The sequence below is a fragment of the Scomber japonicus genome, chromosome 3 (genome assembly GCF_027409825.1).
Source record: "Scomber japonicus isolate fScoJap1 chromosome 3, fScoJap1.pri, whole genome shotgun sequence".
NCBI lineage: Eukaryota > Metazoa > Chordata > Actinopteri > Scombriformes > Scombridae > Scomber > Scomber japonicus.
In genome coordinates, this window is record NC_070580.1 from 35,506,837 (window position 1) to 35,531,212 (window position 24,376).

At 38.5% G+C, this 24,376-nt stretch overlaps 4 protein-coding genes across 4 annotated transcripts; all 4 read right to left on the bottom strand.

The window, feature by feature from the left end:
• Positions 1-2,595: 2,595 nt before the first annotated feature.
• On the bottom strand, positions 2,596-7,602 carry LOC128355396 (odorant receptor 131-2-like). Its single transcript, XM_053315635.1, has 6 exons — positions 7,490-7,602; positions 7,094-7,199; positions 6,893-7,003; positions 6,579-6,698; positions 3,496-3,669; positions 2,596-3,381 (listed from the first exon to the last, which is right to left on the bottom strand). The coding sequence occupies exons 1-6, from the start codon at positions 7,600-7,602 to the stop codon at positions 2,596-2,598; spliced, it is 1,410 nt and encodes a 469-aa protein (XP_053171610.1).
• Positions 7,603-9,139: 1,537 nt separating this feature from the next.
• On the bottom strand, positions 9,140-10,190 carry LOC128355397 (odorant receptor 131-2-like). Its single transcript, XM_053315636.1, has 2 exons — positions 10,035-10,190; positions 9,140-9,916 (listed from the first exon to the last, which is right to left on the bottom strand). Exons 1-2 carry the CDS (start codon positions 10,188-10,190, stop codon positions 9,140-9,142), a joined length of 933 nt encoding a protein of 310 aa, XP_053171611.1.
• A 2,896-nt stretch (positions 10,191-13,086) lies between these two features.
• LOC128355399 (odorant receptor 131-2-like) lies at positions 13,087-14,566 on the bottom strand. Its single transcript, XM_053315637.1, has 2 exons — positions 14,411-14,566; positions 13,087-13,887 (listed from the first exon to the last, which is right to left on the bottom strand). The coding sequence occupies exons 1-2, from the start codon at positions 14,564-14,566 to the stop codon at positions 13,087-13,089; spliced, it is 957 nt and encodes a 318-aa protein (XP_053171612.1).
• A 2,423-nt stretch (positions 14,567-16,989) lies between these two features.
• On the bottom strand, positions 16,990-18,732 carry LOC128355792 (odorant receptor 131-2-like). Its single transcript, XM_053316145.1, has 2 exons — positions 18,583-18,732; positions 16,990-17,757 (listed from the first exon to the last, which is right to left on the bottom strand). The coding sequence occupies exons 1-2, from the start codon at positions 18,730-18,732 to the stop codon at positions 16,990-16,992; spliced, it is 918 nt and encodes a 305-aa protein (XP_053172120.1).
• Between the last annotated feature and the right edge of the window lie 5,644 nt (positions 18,733-24,376).

Consider the following 24,376-nt stretch of genomic DNA (forward strand, 5'->3'; position numbering starts at 1 on the left):
GTGAACAGATATAACTATGTTAAATTGCAAATTAATACCTTTCTCCTTTGAAACAAACACTTTTCCTCTGCCTAAAACACCATCTAGTTGTTGAACTGCTTTAGAGATATGCTCAATTAAAGAGTTACAAAAGTGATTATAATGAATAAAAACTGTTCATAATTACTATAACGTAAACCACATAATAACAGAATATAGCACTAATACAATGGTCTCAAAAACATCCTCACCTCAGACACTTCAGTCTCCACTTTGAAGTTAGTGTTGAGTCAGATTGATAGCTTTATATTAAAAAGGATGACGTATGAGTCATAAAAAAATGTCAGTAATGATGCCACTTAGATATTCAGCTATGAAGGAGTTAGGAGACATTAAATTCTTTTGATAATTAAAACACAGTATGCTTTCAATCAGTAAAAACTAATATGATGAAGAAAACTTCAGTATTTGCACATTTCAATAGATTTAGACACACAATGGTTTAGCTAAACTGTGCCAACAGAGAAGATATCATTATTAAGTAATATTAAACTTATTTAAATATTGTGACATTACTTGTCAACTGGCACTAGTGCTGGAAAAAAGGACTAACAAAAGTACCCTCTTCCTCAACTCCTTAAGTTCATAAACTCAATTGATTAGGACACATAACTGCAGATTGTAGTCCTTTTTTCTGACACAAAGGGAAGAATATGAAGACTGTGTCTCAATCTCTTCACTAAATGCCTCTGTCATGATCTCTAAGATAAAATAGTCAGTTACACTTGTGTTGATAATGAGAAGTACTGAAACTGAGCTACCTCAGCAAAGACTACTCTGTTTTAGCCCATTAAGCAGTTCATGAACTGTTTCAAGTTTTAAGATTCAAGTTTATTTTATTTATATAGCACTTTAAAAGCAAAAACACTATGCACTGTGCTTCACAAAGACAGACAATATATATTGCATATATAAGCATGAAAGAATCAAAATTAAAATAGAACTAAATTTAAACACAAGTTTAAAAAACCCTAAGAATTCAGATAACAAATAAAACACATTAAACACAATTAAAAGCCAGAGAATAAAAGTGAGTCTTTGAATGGTTTTTAAAAATGTGAACAGACTCAGCCTGTCTAACGGCCTCTGGTAGGCTGTTCCACAGCCGAGGGGCCACTACAGAAAAGGCCCTGTTCCCACATTTTTTTTCCATGAGCGGGGCATTGTCAACATGCTGAGGTGGGAGGATCTGAGGGGTCTGTTGATGTTGTAAGGGGTGAAAAGTTCTGAAATGTGTGTTTGGGTGAGACCATGGAGGGATTTGTTAACAATTAGTAGAATTTTGAATGATATCCTGAAGTCAACCAGGAGCCAGTGTAAGGATGTCAGGATGGGGGTGATGTGGTCTTGTTCTTTGGATCTTGTTAGTAACTGGGCTGCAGTGTTCTGGACAAGTTGTAGGTGGGAAATGGTAGATTGAGGGATGCTATGGTAACGTGAGTTACAATAATCCAGTCTGGATATATTAATGCATGAATTACTCTTTGAAGGTCGGAGGGTGTGAGGAAATATCTGATGTTGGAGATGGTTTGAGTTGGACAAAGCTGGACCTGACAACGGAATTTACCTGTTTATTGAAGTTGAGATCACTGTCGAATATAACACCCAGATTGAACTGTTGAACTGGGCTTTCTCTGTCCTGTTATTTTGTATTACTACACTGTTGAAATAACTTGCATAAACGCATGAGGTCAGCTGTAGTCAACCCATCTTTGGTCATCAGCATGTCTAAATGTACCTGGCTTGATTATCTTTAGAACAGTATGTTCTTAATTCTGCCCCTGTGAAATTCTCAGACAGCCCTTCATCAATCTGCCTGCACAGCAAGATATAGCTAACAGAGTCAGAAATCGGTCAAATCTGTTTAAATTCTGTATGAGGCCGTAAAGCCGCAACATCTGTCAACTTTAACACATCAGTTACCTGACTGGCACTTTCACCTCTGAAGGTGCCACTATGGATTCAGTGTCTGCCACTATCTCACATTAATCTCCTGTATGTTGTTGCTGTAACACAATGAGAATATTGAAAACATGTGCCATCTAGTGGCCACTTTGAGTATTGTACTGACACAGTAACAAGAATAGTACAATAAAATTGACATTTGATCAGTTTGTATGACATGATAAAATTAAAAACATATAGGGATGTCTATTTTTAGTAGTAGTGACAATAGTCGCAATGGTTTTTTTCTTCATCTTTTTATTCCTGTACAGTTTACACTCTGTGCATGTTTATGTCAGGTATCCACATTTTTTAACCCTTTAAACTCGGCCAACTTACATCGGTTGAACAAAACGATGACACACTGTTGATATAAGTAATTTGGAGGCATTTCACCATGGACAAACTGCCATGCATGTCTTGCTCAGATTTAATTTGTCTAACTTCAGGAATCTACAATGTTGTACAATAAATGTTTTAGTGTACTTTCACAATTAAAATCACTATTAACACATTATTTTTTCTTAGTGGCATTCACAACTATAAATGCTTTGTTTAATATCTAGTTTATGTTATGTAGCATTTCTCTGCAGTCCAAGGTCTGATGCTTGCTCACACTGAACACAGCAGATACTTTTTCAAGTGCTGTCTAAAAGTCTTGTCTCGTAGCCCGTACACAATAGGACTGACAAACCTGGGGAGCATCTGAATTATGATGTAGGAAGCAAAGCGTGCGTGTACATAATATTTAGGGAACCAGTACAACAGAGCCTTTTTCAACGGAGGAGCTACATAGGTTAGCATACACAAGATCAGCTGAAAGCCATGCAGCAAGATTGTATTCCTGGCCTTCTTTGCACCTCCCTCAGATGATTTAGCTTCTTTAGCTTCTTTAGCTGCTTTAGCAGCAAAGAAAATCTTGAAATAAGTGTAGAAAAGAGTGAGCCAAACACCAACAAGGAAAAGTATGTATGACACATCCCTCTTGTTTAAACTTATAGGGTGATGGAATAAGTTATCTCTCTCACAGAAAATGATTGAATAAAAAAACTCTGAAGGCTCTGTTGCAAGAATAATGAACACATCCGGCAGTGTTGAGGCTGCACTCATGGCCCAGATCCAACCAATCAGAATATATGTCCTTTTGATGGTACAGAGCTCAGCATGTCGCAGTGGTAAACAAATAGCAATGTAGCACTCCACTGCCATGACTGCTAAATTTAATGGGGTGTTGAGGGTGGTGAAAACAGCAAGTGTAATAATGAGGCAACAGAGAGAAGCATTAAATCTGTAGAAGGCATAACTAAGGACAAACAGGCTGATTGTTGTAGTGAGCTGGATTATATCATTCAACACCAGGTGGATGAATAAGATGTAACGAGGATTCACATAAAGTATCTGAAGGAAAAAAAAAAGTCAGTCACTTAAAAGATCTCATTTCTCTTTCATTTCAAATAATTCTAATGTATAATTATGACAGTAATAACAAAAATAACAATAACATATTCTGACCTGGTGTTTTCTGAAGGTGTGAATCAGAGTACTATTGATATAGTTGATGGTAAGACCAAGAGCCACAACAATCACATTTTTGACCACAGCTGCACTTGAAGCATCTTTATAATTTAGACCACTGGACACATTATAGCTGTATGACGAGGAATTCATGGAGCTGATTTGAGGATCCTGCAAGACTGTTACAGAGGAATATTTTAATATATTTTAATGTGATATTTAGGTAAACACTGCACATGTCTCCTTGCCAAAAGTATTCATATATCTTTTGTTTTTTTACGGTTGCAGAATACCTTGTTTAACAATTATGCACAGAGAATAAAGTACATCTACAACAAATCAACCTATTCTGACTTTTTATAGTAAAAGCTTTCATCTTTAAATATATCCATCAATAACTATAACACTTGCATGGGTCTTAAATGCTTTGCAGAGTCACTTTTTATGCACTTACAAGCAACATATTCTTGTGCATAGAAATGAACATAAAAAATCTGATTTGCTTCTTTAAATCCAGACTTTTCTTGTAATCAGGTTCAAAATATGATCATAACACTTGTATGGGTATTATATGCTTTGTTTTGTTCTCATTAAGTTAAAAATAATATCAATACATTCTGGAGTGAACAGATATAAAAGAAAGTTGATCACACAATGTTAAATGATCATTTGGAAGTACAGCAAATTAATACCTTTCTCCTTTGAAACAAACACTTTTCCTCTGCCTAAAACACCATCTAGTTGTTGAACTGCTTTAGAGATATGCTCAATTAAAGAGTTACAAAAGTGATTATAATGAATAAAAACAATTCAAAATAATTACTATATTGTAAACCACATTATCACAGAATATAGCACTAATACAATGGTAGTATCAAAGACGTTCTCACCTCAGACACTTCAGTCTCCACTTTGAAGTCAGTGTTGAGTCAGTTTGATAGCTTTATATTAAGTAGGATGATGCATGAGTCCTAAGCAAATGTCAGTAATGATGTCACTTAGATATTCAGCTATGAAGGAGTTAGGAGACATTAAATGTCTTTTGGTAATTAAAACACAGTATGCTTTCAATCAGTAAAAACTAATATGATGAAGAAAACTTCAGTATTTGCACATGTCAATAGATTTAGACACCCAATGGTTTAGCTAAACTGTGCCAACAGAGAAGATATCATTATTAAGTAACATTAAACCTATTTAATTATTGTGACAATACTTGGCAACTGGCACTAGTGCTGGAATAAAGGACTAACAAAAGTACCCTCTATTCCCCAACTGCCTAAGGGCATTTTCACACCACTAGTTCGATTATTTGGTCTGCACCAAGCATTAAAATTGTGACTATGTAGCATACAGGCTGCAGTTGGTCCGATTGACGTTCCCTCATCTTCTGGTAGGTCGGCAATTGGTGCGGAGTCAAGCGGACCGAGAGACCACCTCTTTTTGGAGGTCTCAGTCCGCTTGACTTACTGTGCACCCGAGTGCGATTGATGCTTTCACAGCAACATAAAACGAACTGAACTAAGAGCTTTTGGTCGGAATGGACTGTTTAGTGTGCACAAACTACTGTTGGTGTGAAAGTGCCCTAAATTGGAGTAGTAAGTTGGACTCATTTCCGGTGGGGTTTGGACTCTGCCAGGGCTGCCCTTTGTCACCGATCCTGTTCATAATCTTTATGGACGGGATTTCTAGACGCAGCCAGGGCCTTGAGGCGGGTGGACTCTCCGGGTCGGGAATGAGATCCTGCCCCAAGTGGAGGAGTTCAAGTACCTCCGGGTCTTGTTCACGAGTGAGGGAAGAATGGAGCGGGAGATCGACAGGCGGATTGGTGCGGCATCTGCAGTAATGCGGACTCTGCACAGATCCGTTGTGGTGAAGAGGGAGCTGAGCAGAAAGGCAAAGCTATCGATTTACCAGTCGATCTTCGTTCCTACCCTCACCTATGGTCATGAGCTTTGGGTAGTAACTGAAAGAACAAAATCTTGGGTATAAGCGGCCGAAATGAACTTCCTCCGTAGGGTGGCTGGGCTCTCCCTTAGAGATAGGGCGAGAAGCTCGGTCATCTGGGAGGAGCTCGGAGTAGACCTGCTGCTCCTCCACATTGAGAAGAGCCAGATGAGGTGGCTCAGGCATCTAGTTAGGATGCCTCCTGGACGCCTCCATTATCAATATGCTAAACCTGATACTGTAACTATAATGTTACAGCAAATACAGTCAAACATAATGTTATCACATATGATGTTGTTAGGAAGACTGAAGGCGGAACCTAAGTTTGTTGTTGCCATGGTTTCCTACCTGTCCGGTTATTGTGTTACACGCTATGAAACCCTAATGTGTGTCCTTAAATGATAAGTTATGTCAATTGATGTTTCACTGATTGTTTGTTTGACTATAACCTGTTTATTGATTTATGTAAATCTGACAGTATTTCCATCCATCCATCCATCCATTCATCTGCTTGCCGCTTATCCAGGGGTCGGGTCGCGGGGGCAGCAGTCTAAGCAGGGAAGCCCAGACTTCCCTCTCCCCAGCCACTTCGTCCACCTCTTCCCGGGGGATCCCGAGGCGTTCCCAGGCCAGCCAAGAGACATAGTCTCTCCAGCGTGTCTTGGGTCTTCCCCATGGTCTCCTACCAAAGGGACGTGCCCTGAATGTCCGGTAGGCATCCTGACTCTATGCCCGAGCCACCTCATCTGGCTCCTCTCGACGCGGAGGAGCAGGGGGTCTACTCCGAGCTCCCTCCGGATGACTGAGCTTCTCACCCTATCTCTAAGGGAGAGCCCAGCCACCCTATAGAGGAAGCTAATTTCGACCGCTTGTACACGCAATCTCGCTCTCTTGGTCACTACCCAAAGCTCATGACCAGAGGTGAGGGTAGGAACGAAGATCGACTGGCAAATCAAGAGCTTTGCCTTTCGGCTCAGCTCCCTCTTCACCACAACAGATCTGTGCAGAGGCTGCATTACTGCAGTTGCCGCACCAATCCGCCTGTCGATCTCCTGCTCCATCCTTCCCTCACTCGTAAACAACACCCTGAGGTACTTGAACTCTTCCACTTGGGGCAGGATCTCATCCCCGACCCGAAAAGTGCACTCCACCTTTTTCCTGCTGAGGACCATGGACTCGGATTTGGAGGTGCTGATTCTCATCCACTTCACACTCAGTGGCGAACCAATCCAGTCAGAGTTGGAGGTCACGGTCTGATGAAGCCAACAGGACCACATCATCTGCAAAAAGCAGTGACCCAATCCTGAAGTCACCAAACAGGAACACCCTGGTTGCGCCTAGAAATCCTGTCCATAAAAGTTATGAACAGGATTGTTGACAAAGGGCAGCCCTGGTGGAGTCCAACCCTCACTGGAAACAAGTCTGACTTATTACCGGCAATGCGGACCAAGCTCTGACACCAGTCATACAGGGAATGGAAGGCCCGTATCAGGGGGTCCAATACCCCGTACTCCTGGAGAACCCCCAACAGGATTCCCAGAGGGACACGGTCGAATGCCTTCTCCAGGTCCACAAAACACATGTGGACTGGTTGGGCAAACTCCCATGCACCCTCAAGGATCCTGCAGAGGGTGTAGAGCTGGTCCACATTTCCATGGCCTGGACGAAAACCACACTGCTCCTCCTTAATCCGAGGTTTGACTATCCGACGGACCCTCCTCTCCAGTACCTCTGCATAGACCTTACCAGGGAGGCTGAGGAGTGTGATCCCCTATAGTTGGAACACACCCTTCCATCCCCCTTCTTAAAAAGAGGGACCACAACCCCACAACATCCAGGGCCTTAAGGAACTCGGGGCGGATCTCATCCACCCCCGGGAGCTTTTTGACCACCTCAGTGACCTCAGCCCCAGAGATAGGAGAGCCCACACCCGAGTCCCCAGGCCCTGCTTCCTTAACGGAAGGCGTGTCAGTGGGATTGAGGAGGTCTTTGAAGTATTCCTTCCACCAATTTACAACGTCCTGAGTCGAGGTGAGCAGCGCACCGTCCGATGCACTGCTTCCCCCTCCTGAAACGCCAGATGGTGGTCCAGAATCTCTTCAAAGCTGTCCGGAAGTTGTTCTCCATGGCCTCACCAAACTGTTCCCACAGCTGCATTCCTCTTGGCCTGCCAGTACCTGCCTGCTGCCTCCGGAGTCCCACAGGTCAATAAGGTCCTATTGGACTCCTTCTTCAGCTTGACGGCATCCCTCACCACCGGTGTCCACCAGCGGGTTCGGGGATTGCCACCACAGCAGGCACCGACCACCTTGTGGCCACAGCTCCGGTCGGCCGCCTTAACAATGGAGGCACGGAACATGGCTCACTCGGACTCAATGTCCCCCACCTCCCCCGGTACATGGTCAAAGCTCTCCCAGAGGTGGGAGTTGAAACTCTCTCTGACAGGAGACTCTGCCAGACGTTCTCAGCAGACCCTCACAATACGTTTCGGTCTGCTAGGTCTGACCGGCATCCTCCCCACCATCGGAGCCAACTCACCACCAGGTGGTGATCTGTTGACAGCTCTGTCCCTCTTTTCGCCCGAGTGTCCAAGACATGCAGCTGCAAGTCCGACGACACGACTACAAAGTCAATCATCGAACTGCGGCCTAGGGTGTCCTGGTGCCAAGTGCACATATGGACACCCTTATGCTTGAACATGGTGTTCATTATGGACAATCCGTGACGAGCACAGAAGTCCAATAGCAAAACACCACTCGGGTTTAGATCGGGGGGGGGGCGGCTCCTCCCAATCACACCCTTCTAGGTCTCCCTGTACCTAGCTAATAAAGCTAGGTCTATACTAGTCTGTGTAAGCCACCCCCTCCACTGCAACTTTGAGACTCTCCCCTCGGGCTGGAGATTTAGAGTTCCACTTTACAAATTTTTAGCAGGACCAGAAACTCCTTTTGTCCCAAGAGCAATAACCCTGCTAAATTTGGACAATACTGATTCACAGTCTTAAATTCTATTTTTAGTGGTTTTAATTCAGCCAGACTTGATTGTTGTCTTTGATTTGTCTGTCTTGTTTTTTTTACATGTGATTATGTTATGTTTTTGACTTGTCAAGTCAAGTTTCCCTTAGGGGACAATAAAAGCAACTGAACTGAACTGATCTAGTGACCACTTTGAGTATTGTACTGACACAGTAACAAGTATAGTACAGTAAAATCGGCATTTGATCAGTATGTATGATATAATAAAATTAAAAAACACACACATTTTAGTCCCAATGTTTTTCTTCTTCATGTTTTTATGCCATGTCAAATTCCTGTCCAGTTTTAGTTCTTTACACTGTGCATGTTTATGTCAGGTATCCACATTTTTTAACCCTTTAAACTCGGCCAACTTACATCGGTTGAACAAAACAATGACACACTGTTGATATAAGTAATTTGGAGGCATTTCACCATGGACAAGGCTGTCAATTTGCAAACTGCCATGCATGTGTTGCTCAGTTGGAGGACAACACATTTAATTTGTCTAAGTTCAGGAATCTACAATGTTGTACATTTATGTTTTAGTGTACTTTCACAATTAAAGTCACTATAAGTACATTATTTTTTCTTAGTGGCATTCACAACTATAAATGCTTTGTTTAATATCTAGTTTATGTTATGTAGCATTTCTCTGCAGTCCGAGGTCTGATGCTTGCTCACACTGAACACAGCAGATACTTTTTCAAGTGCTGTCTAAAAGTCTTGTCTCGTAGCCCGTACACAATAGGACTGACAAACCTGGGGAGCATCTGAATTATGATGTAGGAAGCAAAGAGTGCGTGTGCATAATATTTAGGGAACCAGTAAAACAGAGCCTTTTTCAACGGAGGAGCTACATAGGTTAGCATACACAAGATCAGCTGAAAGCCATGCAGCAAGATTGTATTCCTGGCCTTCTTTGCATCACCACCAGATGATTTAGCTTCTTTAGCTGCTTTAGCAGCAAAGAAAATCTTGAAATAAGTGTAGAAAAGAGTGAGCCAAACACCAATTAGGTAAATCATGTATGACACATCCCTCTTATTTATACTTATAGGGTGATGGAATAAGTTATCTCTCTCACAGAAAATGATAGAATAGAAAAACTCTGAAGGCTCTGTTGCAAGAATAATGAACACATCCGGCAGTGTTGAGGCTGCACTCATGGCCCAGATCCAACCAATCAGAATATATGTCCTTTTGATGGTACAGAGCTCAGCATGTCGCAGTGGTAAACAAATAGCAATGTAGCACTCCACTGCCATGACTGCTAAATTTAATGGAGTGTTGAGGGTGGTGAAAACAGCAAGTGTTATAATGAGGCAACAGAAGGAAGCATTAAATCTGTAGAAGGCATAACCAAAGATAAACAGACTGATTGTTGTAGTGAGCTGGATTATATCATTCAACACCAGGTGGATGAATAAGATGTAACGAGGATTCACATAAAGTATCTGAAGGAGAGAAAAAAAAGAGTCAGTCAGTTAAAAGATCTCATTTCTCTTTCATTTCAAATAATTATAATGTATAATTATGACAGTAATAACAAAAATAATAATAACATATTCTGACCTGGTGTTTTCTGAAGGTGTGAATCAGAGTACCATTGATATAGTTGATGGTAAGACCAAGAGCCACAACAATCACATTTTTGACCACCGCTGCGCTTGAAGCATCTTTATAAGTTAGGCTACTGGACACATTATAGCTGTATGACGGGGAATTCATGGAGCTGATTTGAGGATTTGAGAAGACTGTAACAGAGGAATATTTAAAGGGTATTTTAATGTGATGTTTAGGTTAGCACTGCAAATGTCTGCTTCAAAAATCAATGTAGTTTTTAGAGTCTAAGTTTTCATCTGTAAATGTATCCAAACATAATATAAAATCCTCTCATCAAATTCCAAATAAAATGGAGTGAATAGGTGTGAAAGAAACTCTACCACACAAAGTTGAATGACCATGAACAGTTTACATGTTTCTCTCCTTTCTGCTGTTTAAAACTTCATCTAATTGCTGAATTTCTTTAGAGATATAATATGTTCACTTAAGGAGTTCCAAAAGTGATTATTGTTTAAAAAACACAAATACGGTTGAAAAGCTTCACAATACTTTAAACCACAAAATAACAGAACACAACATTAATACAATGATGGCATCAAAGACATTCTCACCTCAGACACCTTCAGTCTCCACTTTGAAATCAATGTGAGGTCAATTTGATGGCTTTATAATGCATGATCCCGAGAAGAATGTCAGCAATGATGTCATTCGTATAATCAGCTGTGCAGGAGGCGCTGAAGTTATTGTGCTTGGCCCTAAACACCTTAGAAATTCATTATCAAATGACGTAACTACTCTGGATGGCATTACTCTGGCCTCCAGCACCTCTGTAAGTTATATTTGATCAGGATCTGTCCTTTAATTGCCACATAAAACATATTTCAAGGACTGCCTTCTTTCATCAATATTGCAAGAATTAGACATATCCTGTCTCAAAATGATGCTGAAAAACTAGTCCATGCATTTGTTACTTTTAGGCTGGACTACTGTAATTCGTTATTATCAGGCTGTCCTAACAAGTCTCTAAAGACTCTCCAGCTGGTCCAGAATGCAGCTGCTCGTGTTCTGACAAAAACTAGAAAGAGAGATCATATTACTCCCATCTTGGCTTCACTGCATTGGCTTCCCATAAAATTCAGAATAGAATTTAAAATCCTCCTCCTCACCTTCAAAGCTCTCAATGGTCAGGCTCCATCATATCTTAAAGAACTGATAGTTCCTTATGTACCTACTAGAACACTGCGCTCCCAGCATGCAGGTCTACTTGTGGTTCCTAGTATCTCTAAAAGTAGAACAGGAGGCAGAGCCTTCAGTTATCAGGCTCCTCTCCTTTGGAACCATCTTCCAGATTTGGTCCAGGGGGCAGACATCCTCCCTATATTTAAGAGTAGGCTTAAAACTTTCCTTTTTGATAAAGCTTATAGTTAGGGCTCTTAGAGCTCTTAGCTTATGCTGCCATAGGCTTAGATTGCCCTGGGACTCCCATGATGCACTGAGCTCCTCTCTCCTCCTCCCTCCCTCTCTCTCTCTCTATCCATCCATCTATATCCATTAACATTCATGTTCTATTAATGCATTCAATAACCTAAACTTCTTCCCCGGAGTTGTCTGTGCTTTCTGGTCTCACAGGTAATCTGGGCCTGCAGACGTCTGGATGACGGATTCCAGTCCCGGACCTTCTAGCTTCATTGTTGATTTTCATTGTGCTTCTCTCCTCTATCCTTCCTTTCTCTCCTCTATCCTTCCTCTCTCTCCTCTCTACCCCAACCAGTCGAGGCAGATGTTCTCCCATTCTGAGTCTGGTTCTGAGGGTTCTTCCTGTTAAAGGGAGTTTTTTCTTGCCACTGTTGCTCATGTGGGAATGTTGGGTCTCTTTAAAGTTAAAACCTGAAGAGTTCGGGTTAGAACCTGCTCTATGTGTAAAGTGCCTTGAGATAACTTTGTTGTGATTTGGTGCTATACAAATAAAGATTGTTTGATTGATTGATTGAGGAGTTAGGAGACATCAGTTGTCTTTTGGTAATTAAAACACAGTATGCTTACAGTCAGTCAAAACAAATAATAATAGATTTAGCATGAAAAGTGGAAAATTTTTTTTTAAATCTAAGAATCGATACTGTTGTTTGGAGAAAAAATGAATACCGAGGACACAGTTAGTGTTCAGGTGTTCATTTGTTCTGCAGCATATCTGTGTTTGGCAACACTAACAAGAAATCCAAACAATGGATAGCCCCTGGTTCTGAAATGAGGCACAGTGAACTTATATATATTTTTTTTAAGTTTTCACTTTAATGATCAATACCATAGACTGCAACACTAACAGCCATACCTCTTTAATCCAACATTACTTTATCAGTATTATCTTAATGAGAACATAATTTTATAAGTTATGTCAGGATTATATTATTTTCCTAAAAGAAAACATGACAAATACTTTTTCTAATCTTCTTTAAATGTCCAGTTGTTATTATTCAAAACTAATTTAATGGAAGTAGAGGTAAAGGTGTTTACTGTAACAACTGTTGAACTAGTGGAAAAAAGTAAATTAATCAGATTGTCATATTGGTCCAGATTGGTTCTGAATTTTATTCTGTGTAAGTTACAATGCAGTAACATCTGACATCTGGATGATTGCACAGGCCAAAACATTTACTAAATATATACAGAAGACAAGTAAATGTCATAATTCATTTTAAACACATACTTAAAATATCTATGATGGTTTGCAGTCACAACACAGTAACAATCATGTTTTATTATACTGCACCTTTGATTACTATATTAAACATGACAGGTTGTCACTCACTGAACAATAACACCCTACCCAGTTAGACCATAATCTGATATGTAATGATCTGTAAAGGTCTCACGAGGCTTGTGCCAGCTCAATCTCACTTATTACCTTTTATTACTGATCTCAGTGCTGTCTCTCCAATTCTCGAGCTGATAATCAGTGGACTTTTTCACTGTTTGTGTAATGTATCCTTATTTCACAACTGGTTAAGGTTCTTCAGATTTACCAAGCTGCGTAAAACAAAAGTCTGACAGTCAGATGTCAGTATCAACAGAGTGCCTTCAGTTTTTTCTTGACATGGTTGCTTTCATTTACTGCACACAGCAGATAGTGTTTTAAGTACTTTCTGAAAGTACTGTCTCTTAAGCCATAGACAATAGGACTGATGAAGCGAGGAAGGATTTGGTTTATAACAAATATAGCAAAAAGTATGGATGCCATCCCTCCTGGGAACAAGTATGAGAGAAATGTAACAATCATAGGTTGCACGTAGGTTATCATGCACAACAACACTTGAAAGCCATGAAGGAGGATTGTGTTTCTTGCCTTATTAGCATCTGTATTAGCAGCTTTGGCCACAAACAAAATTCTGAAGTAAGTGTAGAACAGAGTTATCCAAACCACTACCAGAAACAATATATGGGATGCATCCCTCTTCTTTAAGCTGTAGGCGCTCCGAAACACATTATCCCTTCTGCAGAACACTCTGGCATATAAGAAATCCTGAGGTTCAGAGACCAAGAGGATGAAGATATCTGGCAGAATAGAAAGTGAACTCATTGTCCAGATTATGCCAATTACAGTGTATGTTCTTTTGACTGTACATATGTAGTTGTAGCGCAGAGGAAAGCAGACAGCAATGTAGCACTCTGCAGCCATGAAAGCGAGATTCAGGGGCGTGTTTTGTGTGGTGAAGACCGCTGGTAAGATGAGGAGGCAACAGAGGGGGACATAGATTGTGTGGAAGGTGTAGGTGAAGACAAAGAGGGTGATACTGGTTGTCAGCTGGAGCAGGTCGTTAAACACCAGGTGGATGAAAAGGATGTAGCGAGGGTTCAACTTGAAGATCTGAATTGAACAGCAGAATTGGGGGATTAGATTGTAGAATATTACACGTACAAACAGTTCAGAAGTATGTTAAGACAACTTTCTCAATGTGTCAAATAATACATTTCATTATGGATTCCTTGCATAGCTATTTTGTCTATAATTTCCCAAAAGTCAAAAGTCCAACCAACAATCGATTAATCAACATAATACTGCAGCTTTAGGTGTAATAAATGCTCTTTTGTTCTCGCTGCCTGTCCTCTAAATTGATGTTTAATATCTTTGATTTAAAATGTGAAATCAACCAATTGTATTTGTTATTCCAGAGTAAACACATGAGCAGCAGTAGGCAGCAAAAATGAGAGAATTTAAAGCAAGATACAAATAAAAAATAAAAATACTTTCAACACAATAAGATTTAGACACTTTAAACCAACTAAAGCTGCAACTAAAAGCTGTTGACTAATTAAGTAGTGTATTGAAAGAAAATACATTGGTAACTTTTGTACTGCTTTTGTATTAAAAATAAAACTAGTTTACACACATGATGCCTGTTGAATGTGTGGATCATGGTGGCATTGATGTAGTTGATGGTCATGCCGAGGACAACGACGATCACATTCTTGCCAACAGCTATGACAAAGCTGTCCCGGTAATTCACAGGGGGTGTCAGAGTTTTGTTCCCAGATGTGACATTCATGTCAGCAGCCGATTATCTTGTTTCAAAAGCAGAAGACACACAACATACAACAACATAATACAGTGAATGTCATTTAATAAACAAACATTCTCACATCTTTAATATGACAGTTAAGTGTAAACAATCCCATACTGACCTCAGATAATGGATTCTGATCTTGAGATGAATCAGATTTTGTTATAGCAAGAGATTATTTTTATAGCAGGTTCATATAACACACACACACTTTCAACCTGAGTCACACAGTGGGAGTGGTTGTGTGTTTGTGTGTGTGTGTGTGTGTGTGTATGATGTAATACTTTTATAGGGTAAAATTAGAGCATACAGGTGACAAAAAGAAGGCTGTAGATATAACTTTAGGTTTAGGATTCTATGAGAACTTTTTTCACCCACAAACAGATTGATGTGTAATTGCAAACCTTTTTATTCACAAGAGTCAACAAGACTATCCAGTTCATGAATTGGAAATGTCAGCTGGAGGAATAATACGGCATTATTAAGAGAAGACTCCTCTCATCACTATGATGCCACAGGGCAAGTCAGGTATAATTGTTAAAGGTATGTTAAAATATAATGAAACAAACATAAGTCTTTTAGACAAGGAAGATTTTATAAAGCTCTCATTCCCAGTTAGCATTTTTGGTATTTACGATGTACAAAATTGTTTTTGTTCATACAGTACTGAGATTTTGACTCACTGTATAACATCTGCCCATCTGTCCTTCCTTTCCTAGCACACAACATATGTGGGGTCTGTATTGGTGTTAAGGCATGTTTGAGATGTATAAATGTGCAACACTGTTGTTCATTTCAAGACTTTATGTTTAAACTGATACATGTTTCATTTCTTTATAAACTTATTTCTGACTTGAAACCAAGCGGGGAGTTCTGGTCCTGTGAAATGAGGCCAACGCGGAAGTAACTTAGAGCTGCATTCTATCAAAAGGCCACCAGGGGGCGACCGTCTCTATACAAGTCAATGGAGAATTCACTAACTTCCCACTTGATTTCTAACCTCAGTAAACTTTTTCAAAATGTGTTTATGGTCTCAATCGCTAGTTTAAAGCCTTCTTCAATGCAGTATGATATTCATTTGTGAAATGTTGGCCTCCCTGATTTTATATTTGACGCTAAAGCAGGGTATGCATTAGGGCGTGGCTACGTCCTGATTGACAGGTTGATTGACCAATGTCCTCGAGATCCAGCCCTTGCAACCTATCGCAACCTCCCCGCTCCGCCCATGGCTCCACCCATGGTCCTGCCTCATGCCCATATTAGTAGAATATAGTAGAATCCGTGTTTTTATTTTTCCCAGCATGCACCTGAAATTTTCAAGATGGCGCTGCCAAGGTTCGAAACTATTGGCTTCCGAGCAGCAGTCCACAAACCAATGGGTGACGTCACGGATGTTATGTCCATTTCTTTTATACAGTCTATGCTTGAAACAAGGTTAATCTTAAAGTTGAGGTAACTTGCATTTTCAAGGCAGCAGGTGAATTTTTCATTTCAAAGTACAACCAACTTGCAATGTTTTACAGTGCGTAAACTTCAAGCACCGCTTTATGGCATTTCAAGTTCTATAAAAACAAACCAACATAAAACATTACATTTTATAGAGTATTTAACAGTTATGGCTGTGACACTGGCAGATACAACACAATCAGTTTATCCAACTCATTCATGAATACCAAAAGTACTTTTACAGGTAATTTTAATCTAATGAAAATTAAGTGGCAACACAGGACAAGAATGTTTGTATTATCAGCTGAAAATATGCCACCCTAGGTAACTTTAATGTTTCTCTACTGTGTGGAACTGATTTTGTCTTATTGGTGTAGCAGCAAAACTTCCTTTCATATGGGAGATCTTCATGCATTAAGACAACCGTATGTCAATTATGATAAAATACGTATGAGTAATAGTGACAGTAAGTTATTCAAGCATGTAAAAACTAGACGGTTTCTTTGCTATATTTTCTTTTATTTTGTAATTATCTTTTTATTTATATCAAAATACATAATTTCTTCCACACATTACATCCTGTACGATGACCTCTAGACACACAATGCAGTACACGAACTCCTACAGGAGATGCAAACCATAACTTCGCTATATTTTCATAAAGTAACACAAACATGATTAGTTTAAGTTGTTATTACAATTTGAATCAAACTTGTAGTTACAATAATTTTTTGCTGAAAATAGGGTCAAAATATCCACACAATATTTAAGACCAGGAGAGGGTTGGAACCTTGAACGAACTCCAGTGTCTTTGCAACAGTGTCTTGCTAAGACTGAGTAACTTGACATATAGTTACGTACAACTGTGTGTGTGCAGGGACTTAGGAGTGCACTCCGGAAATCCTGGAGTTGACTTTTTATTTTATTTTTCAAAGACTCCAATATAGTCTGAGAATGGTTGTTTATGGTTTGCTGACCTTACACAACAGATATTTTTTTAGGTACTTCCTGAAAGTATTGTCTCGTATGCCATAGATGATTGGACTAATGGATCGTGGCAGGACCTGTACTGTAATATAATAAGTAAAGAGGAAGTCTGCAGAATTCTTAGGGAACCATTGCTGCAAGACCTTTAATAATTGCGGGGCTACATATGTGGTCATACACAGCAGCAGCTGAAACCCATGGAGCATGATAGTGTTCCTGGCTTTCTTTGCGTCTTTGTTGGCTGTCTTTGCAGTAAACAGGATCTTGAAGTAAGTGTAAAATATGGTAATCCAGACTATAACTAAAAACAGTGAATATGTGATATCCCTCTTCTGAACAATAAGAGGATGTGGGAAGGCAGTTTGTCTAAGACAGAACACTCTGGAATGAAAGAAGTCCAGCGGCTCTGTGGCTAAGGTGATGAAGAGATCAGGAAGAACAGACAACATGCTGGTCATCCAGATTAAACCAATCAGCATTAAAGTTCTTTTGACAGTACAGATCTGCACGTGGCGAAGGGGGAGGCAGATGGCGATGTAGCACTCCACCGCCATGCAGGCCAGGTTCAGAGGAGTGTTTTCAGTAGTGAAAAGAGCAATCAGGATGAAGATGCAGCAGATGGAGACATTTAATTTGTAGATGGTGTAGCTGACAACAAACAGGATGATGGTTAGCGTCATTTGGATCATGTCGTTGACCACCAGGTGAATAAAAAGGATATAGCGGGGATTCATGTTGAATATCTGGATGGTGGGAACCAAAGTATGCAAATGGAGGAAAGATTTAACAAAAGACAATATTTTTATGTATGTTACATTAAGTAATAATTATTATATATTATATTTATAATAAATAACTGAAATGAAATATCAAATTGATGTTAATGGTAAATTTTGCCCCATTTACACCTATCTAATCTATTCTGGAAAGCAGGTGTTGTGAAAACTCTCCTGCCCTCCTGCCGAGCCTGAAGCAGCTGTTAGACACACTGTTTCTGTTAGGCCTCAAATGCCCCATGAGACAAAGGAAGGCCTGCATGCAGCCATAAAGCCTGACTGAAGCCTTTAGGAACCTCTTCGGCCTGATAATGTAAGATTGCTTAAGTGTGCTAAGCAATTAGCGATGGTCTCGAATGTCCGTCCTCTGACTGGAAGTCTCACATGACATATTCCCCTATGTGGATCACATCCATCATCTTGCTTCTCCTCTTCCTCTCTTACACAAACCTGCTTTTAAATCAAGTCCTAACATTTCTAACAATCTGTGTTGTATGTGCTCAGTGACGACTTTGGCCAAATCATCACTAAAATCTAATGTTGGTGTTATTTAAATGTAACATACACATACATTCCTTAAGGATGGGTTGATATAGCAGTAATTTGACTTTTCTCCATGCTGTCTAGTCTTGACAAGCGGAAGTTTAATGGGCATTAATGCTCCATTCATATTTTTCTATGTTTAGGTTTTTGGTTTCTATAGATCTCCTTATGATGTAAATTTTGATTTCTACCAGATTTCTTCTGTAAATTCATTATTAGTGGTGACATGTCATTAAAGTAATAACAGACCTGGTGTTTACGGAAGGTGTGAATGAGGTTGGCATTAATGAAGTTGATGGAGATCCCGATAACCACAACGATCACATTCTTGGTCACAGCTTTAGTGAAGGAGTCTCGATACTGTAAAACAACTGTCACATTGGCAGCTGACATGTTCATCTGTTGACAGCTGAAGTTAACTCTTACAAAAAAGAAAACATCATGTTATTCAGATATTAGTAAATATAGTATCTAAAATAGTTATATAGTTCAACAATTTTAGCTTGTCAGCCCAAATACAATGCCACACAGGTCACAATCTTACAACTACAAATATACCTAAATACACCTATATCTATTAAATCATCTAAGTAAAATCACCTTTTAAAATGAATACCAAAAAATGCAGTCATCTAACCTTCTGCTATTTCTAATTCCATTTAACATCTCAAAGAGTCATCAGCCCTCTTCAAGATGAAGTTTTTCAAAATGGTATTACATTTTTCAAGAGCTGCAACAATTTGTCAATTTATAGATTATAGATTTTATGTCAAACATTTGATAGCTCCAGTTTCTTAAATGTGGAAAATGACTGTTTTTTGAAAGTCATATAAGACAGTACATTGAATATCTACAACATTTGACACTTTTTATATTTTCATAGACAAACTGATTAATTGACTGATTGAAAATGTAGATTTTACTTTCCTGTAAGCATTGTTTTTTAAACAACTTTCTTAAGTCACAGAGAGAATTAAATGTGTGTCACTAATGTACCCACAAATAAGACACATTCATGTGAATCATCATATTTAGATTAAAGCAAATTATGCATTTAGCATTTTGGGTTTTTGTTATCTCTTGGAATAGAGTGGTGAAATATTTGTTTTCTATGATTAACTGATTTTTTATTTTTCAAAACAATATACATGAAGTCAAGTTAAGAGCAATTGTTCCATTATGTATAAAGACAAGTGCTCTGTTGATTTATTCAGTTTAAGAACATACTGTCAGATAACAACTGTAGTGTAGAGCGTTATGTAAAGCAGAATTGAACTCAATATCAAAATTAACTTAAAAACTGTGATGTTCAGGTACACTACCATTAACCATAGAAACAGGCAGCTTTACTGGTCTCCCTGCAGAGAAAAGACTGAAGTCAGTCAGTCTACATGTTTTATTACTCATTATATAATTATCTAAGTACTACATTTTTCAGTAAAATGTTGGTCTACAACTAGCAATTATTTTCATCATCAATTAATCTGATGATTATTTTCTCACATAAGATTAGTTGTTTGGTCTATAAAATGCCAAAGAGTTCCTTAACAGGGAACTCTGTTGTGGAAGATTTTATGTCTGACAAATATTTCATTTCATATAACTAACTAACTCACGATTGTCAGGAGCAGTGCAGACCTATAGAGTCTAAGACATACAGTGGATCCTAAAAATGTTCGCATTTACAAAAATTCTACACATTATTCATTATACAATGTAATGAAAGAAAATTTCATTTGGTTACCCATCTTTCTAACAATTTAGACCTGCTTGGGTGAGGTGTAAATCTGTGGTTTGTATCTAACTCGTCAGACTAAGCAATGTTTGAACTTGCATGGTGAGACAACATACTGACAATGAATAAGAATAATTTCATAATAGTAGTTTAGTAGTAACATCAATGAATGTAATACTTTGAATAATGATAAATGTGAAGAAATCCCTTTTGCATGACAATTTTACAATATTAATGTTTGTCCCAAATTTGACAACATGAGAAAAGGAAGAACTCACCTGAAGCAGACAAACAGGTCATCAACCTAAAATATAAAAATCAATATTTTACTCACTGGACTTTAAATTAAAACACTTACAGTCATGTAATAAAAGTGTGGTGATGTAAAACAAAACAGCATGACCACAAAAAGTCAATTGTTGAAAAGAAGATCCTCATTTAGTTAGTTGATCTGTTTACAGTCATTTTATCAGCCAAGGTTATTTAAACTGCATCTCAACCGCTTAACAAATTTACATTTCAGTTGTAAAGTTAATTTTGTGTCATCCAACAGAGCCCAGTGTTCTAGAAATAGTTGCTTTTGTATTTTATGCACAGCAAATAGACCTATGTGACTATTTGATTTACATTAATAGTAAGAGCAAGATAGATATAGGAACATGAATTAGATTATGAAAACATTTCATTCACTTCACATTTCACATCACTTCTAATACTTCATGTGATATGTAAATAGTGTAAAATGTACAGTAAGTAGAACCTACCTCAGCTAATGCAGATAGACAAGCATGTCAACAAAGTGGCTCCAGAAAATGACTGTGTGTTCAGACATCTCGGTATTCAGGGATGTGTGTTTGCGTGTTAGGTTTTATGTAAGTATGCATGTGTGCATGTGAGTCTGTTTGTGAGTGTGTGCGTATCATCAGAGTGATACCACCACCCTCAGGTCTATCAAATGACATACCAAACTCACTATAGCTGCTTTGAAAATAGCTGTTTCTTAGATGTCAGCAGTGCAGACAAATCTAATTTGCCTGCACAAACTTAAATGTGCAAACTTGTGTAGCCTAACCCCCAGTTACCAAAACAGTGGAATAAAATAAATTGGATAACTTAGAAAATTGATTAGAGAAAAGTGAATTTATGTGGGAATGATTTTTTAGATAACCGTTGTAAATAACCGTTGTACCAGCACACAGACTCAGCCTGTCACCCTGCTGTCAAAGCAGCAGCTGACCCAGATACACAGACAGTTGAGCAGAACCCAGAGTGATTGATCAAAGACAGCTAAACCTGGAGCAGTCACACTACTGCTGCTCTGTTTGCTGTAGTAACATCCCGGTGAGTTTTGATTGAAACCAATTTGTTGTAAATATGGCAATATTCACTGACAAAACAGTTTAGTATAGGGAAGAAAAAAAGTAAAACGTTAGCGCTAGCGTTAGCAACGGTTATGCTGACAACCGTTGGTGGATGTTAATAGCCATGGGTGCTAATAGTACTAGCGTTAGCGACCATTAGCAACCGCTAGCATTGGTAGCCGTTTATAGCCCTTGGTGCTAACAACGCTAACGTTAGCAATTGTGGATAATTACCTGATTAGTAGCTATTTTGAGTTGTGTGTATATAGAAATCAATTTGTAGATAAGTCAATGTTAAAGTTGTATTAGTTGTACTATAATTATCATATTGTATATATCTTAAGTTAAATTTATATAACCTGTTTGTAATTGTGTTATTGATTTTTAATGTTGTAATGATTGAAAAGGAAAAAAAGAGAGAAGAGCAAACATGATAAGGAAGATTGCAAGTTTAATTTTGTTTAGTTTAATAAAATTTCAATCAAATGATAATTTGTAAATATAGAACAGTGAAAAAAAAGAGTATTTGATCTGTGTAGTGATTATTATTATTATTTTTCAGCTTTGTGGTTACAAGGCCTCATCCTCCTCGTCCTCATCCTCCTCATTATCCTCCTTGCCTTCATCATCCTCTTCATTCCCTCCATCCTCTTCATCCTCGTCATCCTCTTCGTCCTAGTCATCCCCTTCATCCTCGTAATCATCATCATCATGCACCAGAGATTCTTCAGCTCGGCTGGTTCCGGTAGTGAACAGTACAGTAGGTCTGAAGTGGCGAGCCAACCCCTGAACCAATAGAAATGTTTATATTTAGTTAGAAAGGGAAGAATAGGGTTGAACGAACCACCTATGGGGTAGAGACCAAAATAGGAACAAAAAGTTTAATTCTAGCCAAACAAAGACATTTTAATCATACTGAAATAAATTTAGCACTTAATATAAAACTAAATTAATACTAAATTAAATGAATAATTAACAATAATTAGATACTCACCTGACAGGCGAATTCAGGATTATATCTAAAGAAAAGGGAAAAGTTAATTTATTTTTGTATTTATTTATTTCTATTGTATACATGTTGTAGTGTTATTGTTATATTTGGTAAATGTTGTTATTTTGAGAGAATATAAAAAAGAGAAAGAAAAAGAACTGATTAATGAAAGAAAGAAATAGTTTTACTTACCTTTTTAATCACAACAGTTTGTCTTGTGTCCAGTTTTGTTGTTCGATGCCCATTTCTCCTGAGCGAATTTAGACTTTTGACACGCTGGTCCAAAGTTATTAGTTGAGTCTTCTCGTATGTTATAGAGAGGCTATATAATTTTAAAGAAAAACTACTTCTGGTTGTTACACTAGCACAACTAAAGTTGACTTCATGACATTTTGTAATTAGTTTTGGAGGCGTGTCATGATTTTGATTCTAAATCGAAAAACATGCATTCAGTTTCGATCTTCAAAATTAAAAGCAGGGTCGATGATTCTCACAGTATTTTTTCCTCCCCACCTCCACCTCCATGGGCAAGTCTGAAGAAAAACTTTTTTTTTTAAAAGATGACACTGTTTCCTACCCGTAACTAGGGGTGTAACGATACGCCGATCCAGCGCCATAGAGATAGAAGAGTTGCGACACTCCTATAGGACTCCGTTGTACGCTCTACTTCCGGGGTACGCAGCCTTGAATAGTTCCAAAATTCACGTCTATGGCGTTGCACATCATTCATTTGCATTGCTGGCCGTCGAGTAACTTCTGAGGTAAGTTGATTTAATAGCTACCACTTTTGAATTGTCAGCTGTGTATATATTTTATCCATACACTGATCATTATTTGTATGCACACAGCGTTGTTATGTATATTTTTATCTTGCCAGACAACTGATTGCCAGCTAGTTTTTAAGCTCGACTTCACCAGCTATGAAAGTATGTCCAGGGGTAAATAGCTACCTCTTTTGAATGATCATATATCAGAGGCCCTTTATGATGCTTATACTTAGCTTTATTTGTATGTGCACAGCGTAATTATATATATATTTTTTTTTTATCTTGGTAGACGACCAATTTTCAGTCATTGCCTGCTAGTTAGCTCGACTGTAAACTGTAGGCCTAATGTTTGGTTACTTAAAAATGAGTTATAATGGTTCACATAAGTCTAATAATAATGTATTATTTAGCTATATTAGGATACATTTTATATAGTTAATTGTATTATTTTTTACACACAAATATATAGCTACAGTTACAGTGAAAAATGTGCTATTCTTAATTGTATTTATTTATTTTCTATCATCATTATTTATTTATTTTAAATTTACTATAGAGTAAGAACTCTTTTATTTTATTATAATATGTTGTGAATGGTTTGCCCTAAGTATATAGTGCTACCTGCTGTGTCCACTATTGTCCACTGCTGAATCTGTTCTCACACGATTTCGTTCCATCTGCTTTTTAGTGTCCGGGACACAGATGAAGAGGATGTCTCCACAGTATGCATTGTCGAGAGGAACTGCCCTACAGTGATCCTTTTACCTCAGCCTGATATATGTGGAGAGGAGATGTTTGATATGGAAACTGACATGGTCTCTCTCATTAACATTCCACGGAGCAACCCATAGTGACAGAACTACATAAAAGTAATATTACACAGATACTGGTGTCTCCTTTGGATGTCAGAAGAGAAAACAGAGAAATCTCACTCCCCTTTTCTACCATCAGATTGGAGTCATACAGACCACCGTCATAAATTAAAAGACACTACACCAGACATAAAACAAATGTATGCACTACATTCATGGATGACAAAGGTACAAAAAAATAAATTTTAATTATCTGAAAGTGAAGTTCAAACACTGCGAGGGACTGGCGACCTGTCCAGGGTGTACCTTCTCGCCTTATTACAGCTGGGATTGGCTCCAGCCCTGCCGTATCCCTCTAGAGAGGATAAGCAGTTTGG

What these genes read in the sequence shown, in the direction of transcription:
- LOC128355396 (XM_053315635.1), bottom strand. Translation starts at nt 7,602, where the DNA reads ATGCAGCTGTGGGAACAGTTTGGTGAGGCCATGGAGAACAACTTCCGG. An exon ending in ATGACTGGTGTCAGAGCTTG is followed by an intron (nt 6,699 to 6,892) that starts GTCCGCATTGCC and finishes TGGCTTCATCAG; the next exon opens with ACCGTGACCTCCAACTCTGA. An exon ending in ACACCTTCAGAAAACACCAG is followed by an intron (nt 3,382 to 3,495) that starts GTCAGAATATGT and finishes TTTTTCCTTCAG; the next exon opens with ATACTTTATGTGAATCCTCG.
- LOC128355399 (XM_053315637.1), bottom strand. Translation starts at nt 14,566, where the DNA reads ATGAATGTCACATCTGGGAACAAAACTCTGACACCCCCTGTGAATTAC. An exon ending in ACACATTCAACAGGCATCAT is followed by an intron (nt 13,888 to 14,410) that starts GTGTGTAAACTA and finishes TGTTCAATTCAG; the next exon opens with ATCTTCAAGTTGAACCCTCG.
- LOC128355792 (XM_053316145.1), bottom strand. Translation starts at nt 18,732, where the DNA reads ATGAACATGTCAGCTGCCAATGTGACAGTTGTTTTACAGTATCGAGAC. An exon ending in ACACCTTCCGTAAACACCAG is followed by an intron (nt 17,758 to 18,582) that starts GTCTGTTATTAC and finishes CCCACCATCCAG; the next exon opens with ATATTCAACATGAATCCCCG.
- LOC128355397 (XM_053315636.1), bottom strand. Translation starts at nt 10,190, where the DNA reads ATGAATTCCCCGTCATACAGCTATAATGTGTCCAGTAGCCTAACTTAT. An exon ending in ACACCTTCAGAAAACACCAG is followed by an intron (nt 9,917 to 10,034) that starts GTCAGAATATGT and finishes TCTCTCCTTCAG; the next exon opens with ATACTTTATGTGAATCCTCG.